At 37.8% G+C, this 5,805-nt stretch overlaps 1 protein-coding gene across 1 annotated transcript; it reads right to left on the bottom strand.

Moving 5' to 3' along the window:
* Positions 1-430: 430 nt before the first annotated feature.
* Positions 431-1,485, bottom strand: LOC129721842 (uncharacterized). The gene is made up of 2 exons (XM_055674897.1): positions 1,311-1,485; positions 431-1,027 (listed from the first exon to the last, which is right to left on the bottom strand). The coding sequence occupies exons 1-2, from the start codon at positions 1,341-1,343 to the stop codon at positions 611-613; spliced, it is 450 nt and encodes a 149-aa protein (XP_055530872.1). The 5' UTR covers positions 1,344-1,485; the 3' UTR covers positions 431-610.
* Positions 1,486-5,805: the final 4,320 nt, after the last annotated feature.

The following is a 5,805-nucleotide window of genomic DNA, read 5'->3' as shown; positions in this document are numbered from 1 at the left end:
AACAAAGTTGCAAATAAAATTCTATTCGGCTGGGCTCCAATTAAAGAGCAAGAATAATTTCTTTAACATGTTTTCGACTTGCTTTACCTCGTCAAGTGAGCTTGAAAATTTCGGTAGATAACCAGCTAACCATGCGGAGACAATTAGCATCAAATTTGAAAATATGATAAAGCATCTAGAATTCATGCAGGCAGAATAACGGCTTGTAAACTAGAAACATCGTTCTCTATGCATTGATTTTGAGCAGTGGACAAATATCACATCCAACTGTCAGTAAGGTCTATAGCAGCAGCAGCTGTTAAATATTTTGTTTTAGCTATTCAAATAATTGAGAAATATGCAAGTCTGAAAAGATTAGGTATTGAACTGGATTTCAGTGTGCGTGTGAAGTATAAATTTTATTAAAGTATATTGAACAAATTTAATTTACATCTTAGGTATATTTAGCACTAGCCTAGAGGAAGTACATTGTTGCTTCCTTTTTCTACTCAATCGCTTCTATACATTGCAAAGCTAGGCTGTGAGAGCATAATCATTTTTTAGACCAACATTGAGTTGTAAAAATAAAAGTCCCTGTGTTTTTGATGCTTGACAAATTTTCGTCTCCTAATTAGTAACCGTTTCGAGAAGCGTAACAATTAAAACACTGTGGTCGTATATAAGGCGCACGGTTTATTGTCGTGGTCGTTACTGCAACTTGTTGCTGCTGCTGCTCCTCCTCCTGTCGCACTCTTCTTAAGTTTTGTTTCTTGAGCTGCTGCTGGCGATAGACGAATATTGGGCGAAATATAATTACCCGTTTTTGCCGATTGTGGAGCTCTTGGAGCTGATTTATAGTCGACGAAACTGAATCATCCTCGAGTGGGATTGTGAGGGAGGGTGTCGACCCACTTGGCGCGTTGCTAGCGATGACAGTTTTGGTGTTAAAATTCGCAGCTGCATTTGTTGGCGATCCGTGCGCAGCTTCATCATCTGGTGTGACTGGAAAGCCCATTACGGCAGAGACGAGAGCCACTAGACAGATTATCTGTAATGAAGTGAATTAAGAAAGTTATTTTAGTAAAAATTTAAATTTCAAATTAAATTTCAATGGAAATTCCAAATCATTGTATATTCTTTATTCGTTCCCGAATATACGCAAACTTTCACTTTCTCCCTGTTCTGATTAAACCTCGGACAGGACTTTCAGGACTCTATCCAGTCCAATAATGATCGCTACTAATGATGCACTTTCTAAGTTTCCCAAAATAACTTTTTTGGTGTTTTTAAAGTTACATTGATTTACAAATTGTTTATTCTTTCATGTTTACCTCGCTTCTGTGAACAGTTTTGGCTGCGACCATTTTCCTGGTACTATATTATAAACAAACGGGTAACTAAAGTTAACTGAACTAGTCGATTAGTTTATCACTTGCTAGCTGCGGATTCTTCTAAGAATAAAACAAATCACTTTATTTCCTCACCACTCACTATACTCGCTGGCTGGCCAGGTACTGGATTGACCATGTTTTGTCGCCTTGATTTTTATATATCCAATTTCACACGTTCCCGCATCTCCCGACTGGACTTTGACACTTCGCTCTGGGTGAATCAATAAGAAAATTAGCACCCCCTTTTAAGACGAATGTGACTACCATCCAAATAGTACTACAGCTCTGCACTAATTGTGCCGACAGCACAGCAATGAGTAATCAGTTTTCTCCAATCCATAAGGATGTCATCGTGCTTCCGGAGTATCCGGAAGTAAGACAACAATCATTACCATTCATCTCTGGCAGTTAGCGGCATTCCACGAGTGACTAGTTCGCGTCGTAATTAGAGTGCATTTATTTGGTATTGTGTGGGTAGATCAAATTCTTGCGTCTTTAAAACAGGCGTATAAAATTTTAATGACTCAATCTTCTAGTGTGGCCTTTAAATGTGTAAAGTTCATTAAGGCAGACAATGTGTGCGGCAGGGGAAGCGAAAAATAAGCGAACTGGGAATATGATACAGATTTTGGAAAAATATACCTCGTGCATGACGATAACTCGAAAACACTATATGCATCATTAAATGCCATTTGCTGCGCTGATCAAATGTGTACTGTACATGCATGGTTGAATGGTTGAAGAAGATAACGACTTATAAATGCTGTTAAAAAAATTTCAGGTTTAACGAAAAATGAAGGCAGATACGTTAAATCTGTTTTTAATTCACACAAAATAATCCACCTTTAGTTCAAAGTTAAAAATGAATTGTATTTTATTCTTAAATTTGGTTTATTCTCCATGTAATCTACCGGAGGTATTCGACGTCGAAAACATGCCGAATACTACATGAAGTTTTCTGCATGACATCCCTGCTGACTGATGATTTGCTATTGCTACATACCCCATGAAATCACTTTTTGAATAAGTTAGAAAATATTAACGTCCTCGAATCAGTTCAATTAGCGTGGTACCAATATTATGGAAATCACCTCGAGTTTTACCATGAAACGTGAAACTTACTCATCCGGTTTTTCTGGACAACTGCAGATATATAAGCTCAAAATACCCACGACTGATAATCGATTATTATTATAGCCTCTTTTAGGAGAAGTGCCAAATGTTCCTTCTCGGAATCTGCCGATATGGCTAAAGAGGTTGGTTATAACTGTAATAAAGGGGATAAACCAACTTTTGTAAATGCAATAAGACAAGAAATTCTTGACTTAACATTATGCAGTCCGACTATTTCCGGTAGGATAAAAAACTGGCATGTATCAGATGAAGAATCCTTATCTGATCACAAGCAAATATTATTTGATTACGAAGCTAATCAACAACACACTGAATTTATCAGAGATCCCAGAAAACTATAATAAGTTAAATCACTTTGACGTTAAAACATTGAATCATCTTTATTTTCTTTTTTAGGTTTACAGGTTTGTTCTTACAGCTAAGTTTACGCTGCTTAATTCTAGTACTACGAACTAGTGGGAGAAAAACATAGCTACCTCATTTTACTTGTCATCCAATCGTGGGCTAGCTTGATGACGCCGCTACGATTGGTAATTTGAATACATAACATACAAACATACAGGCGTGCGCGGCAGGCGCGGCAGGCGCAGATAGCCTGTGAGTTTGTTTGTTTATTTTGCAGCCATATGCGCACATCGCATTGGGCTTGGGATAGGTCTGGACAAGACATGGGATTGTGACATTGGACACTCTCACTGTGGCAGTAAGGCATTATGCAACTCAAGTGCATTAGCTTAGTTATGCAACTTGTGAGGTTGGAAATAATTTATTGGCTGGGAAGGAACGTGACCCAGAATAACTGCTGGACATGTACTTTAGACTGGTGAGAAAATTAAAGGATTTGTTAATCGTTTTGGGACTTGTGGGAATCAGGAGTGGTTTGGAAATTATGGTTTGTGAGTGGGAAATAAAGCAATACTTTGCTTGGCTATTCTTGAAAGCATATGGGAAAAAGGTTTCTTGGAAACATATGGGAAAAAGGTGGATTTCGTTATTAATTTATGGTCTTGGGAAAGTTATCTTGAAGTTGTGGGAAATTCATAAAATTCAAAAAATTCATAATCTGGGATATACCATAAAACCTAACTGGGAGCAATATAACTCAAAACTAATGGGTGATTTGAACGGGTTTGAAGGATGTTCCAAATCATACAGAGAGCTGGAAATAAACTCAAAACATCTTTCAAATTTAATCCAACAATCATACTCAGATTGCTGTCCTACAAAGATACGTTCTACAAACAGCCCAGTCAACATTTTCATACGTATAATAATGTTTCGATTCCAATATCCGCACTCATATATATCATACAAACTCGCATTTGATGCACAAAAACAGCATATGCGTACTATTTTGGAGGCGATATACGTACTGAGGAATAATGGTATGCAATTTATTGATATCCGTATTTATATACGATAATTTCCGATTGAAAATGATTTGTTTCACACTATCTTACAATTCTGAGCCTACAATCGTAAATCGGTTAGACTCCACCATGATATACAATTGAAACTGAATTTCTGCGCATGATAATAAGCGTGGTATACGATTTTGACTTTGTTAAGATATATTTGCGATGATTTTCACACATTGATATACGATTTGTGGTTGACTGGGAGAGAGGTATCTTGGTGGAATCAATCTATACAAAAACTTCGGAAAAAAAAACCGGAAATTGTTCAACCGGGCTAAACTAACTCAACAGTGGGATGAATATAAACAATCCCTCACCGCCTATAACAAGGAAATTCGAAGATCAAAGAGGACACATTGGAGGCATACATGTGAAAACATCGAAAATACTCCAGCAGCCGCCAGGCTGCAAAGAGTCCTTGCAAAAAATCATTCAAATGAACTAGGTACTCCAAAGAAAGAAGATGGTTCTTATACTAGCTCTACTAACGAAACATTGGAGCTAATGATGAGAACACACTTTCCCGGGTCCATTATTGACTCACGTGTAGACCAAAGTACATCTGCATCGAGAACTGGAATTCCTGAAACTAGGACGGGAATTCACGAAATAGTGAATATGACGACTGGGCTGGATATAACCAGGGATGATACAATCACGTTGGCCAACAAAATTTTTACTGAAAGTAGAGTTGAATGGGCAATAGACTCCTTTGAGCCCTTCAAGTCACCTGGTAGGGACGGGATTTATCCAGTACTACTACAGAGGGGTAAAGCAGTTTTATTACCTGTTCTAACACAACTCTTCAAGTCAAGCCTAATTCTAGGTTATATTCCGAAAGCGTGGCGACAAGTACGGGGTATTTTCATCCCCAAGGTCAATAAAAGGAACAAAACATCACCAAAATCCTTTAGGCCTATAAGCTTATTGTCAGTCCGGTGAACACATAAGTCATCATATTTTTCTAAATCTCCTCTCAGCAAATATCAATTTGCATGTCAGGAGGGTAAATCGTCTGTAACAACACCTAATACTGTTGTTACAGAACTAGAGAAATCTTTTGCAGCGAAAGAAATTTCACTTTCGGCGTTCCTTGATATAGAAGGAGCATTTGATAATTCATCCCATGACTCAATGACGGCTGCAATGAAGAAACGTGGTTTCGATAATTGCATTATTCATTGGATCACCGAGATGTTATCAAAAAGAGAAATATCAGCAAACCTTGGAAGCTCGTACATAAGTGTAAAAGCAATAAATAGATGCCCGCAAGGAGGAGTGATATCTCCTCTATTGTGGTCGTTAACAGTTGATGATCTTCTTAAAAAAATGATAGATGAAGGGTTTGAAATAGTTGGGTTCGCTGATGATATAGTCATAATTGTTCGTGGCAAGTATGACGATATCATCGCTTACCGAATGCAAACTGCCCTAAACATTGTTTCCTCGTGGTGCGATAGGGAAGGTCTAAATGTAAATCCTTCAAAAACTACTATCGTTCCATTTACACGAAGGAGAAAAGTTATGCTAAATAATATAAGCTTGAAAGGTGAGCTCTTGAAACTCTCAGACAACGTCAAATATCTCGGGGTACTCCTTGACAAAAAACTTAACTGGAATACACATCTAGAGCAAGTTATAGGCAAAGCCACAAACTTTCTATGGATATGTAATAAAACTTTTGGTAAACAATGGGGACTAAAACCGAAAATGATCCATTGGATTTATTCGGCTATTGTGAGACCCAGAACTACCTACGCTTCACTGGTCTGGTGGCCAAAAACAAAAGAAAGAGGTGCTCAAGATAAGTTTGAAAAACTTCAACGGCTAGCTACTCTCTCAATAACGGGTGCAATGAGAAGTACACCAACCAAGGCATTGGA

This window comes from Wyeomyia smithii, chromosome 2, assembly GCF_029784165.1.
Source record: "Wyeomyia smithii strain HCP4-BCI-WySm-NY-G18 chromosome 2, ASM2978416v1, whole genome shotgun sequence".
NCBI classification, from domain to species: Eukaryota; Metazoa; Arthropoda; class Insecta; order Diptera; family Culicidae; genus Wyeomyia; species Wyeomyia smithii.
Note: the sequence above shows the minus strand (reverse complement) of the source record. Positions and strands in the feature narration are given on the sequence as shown.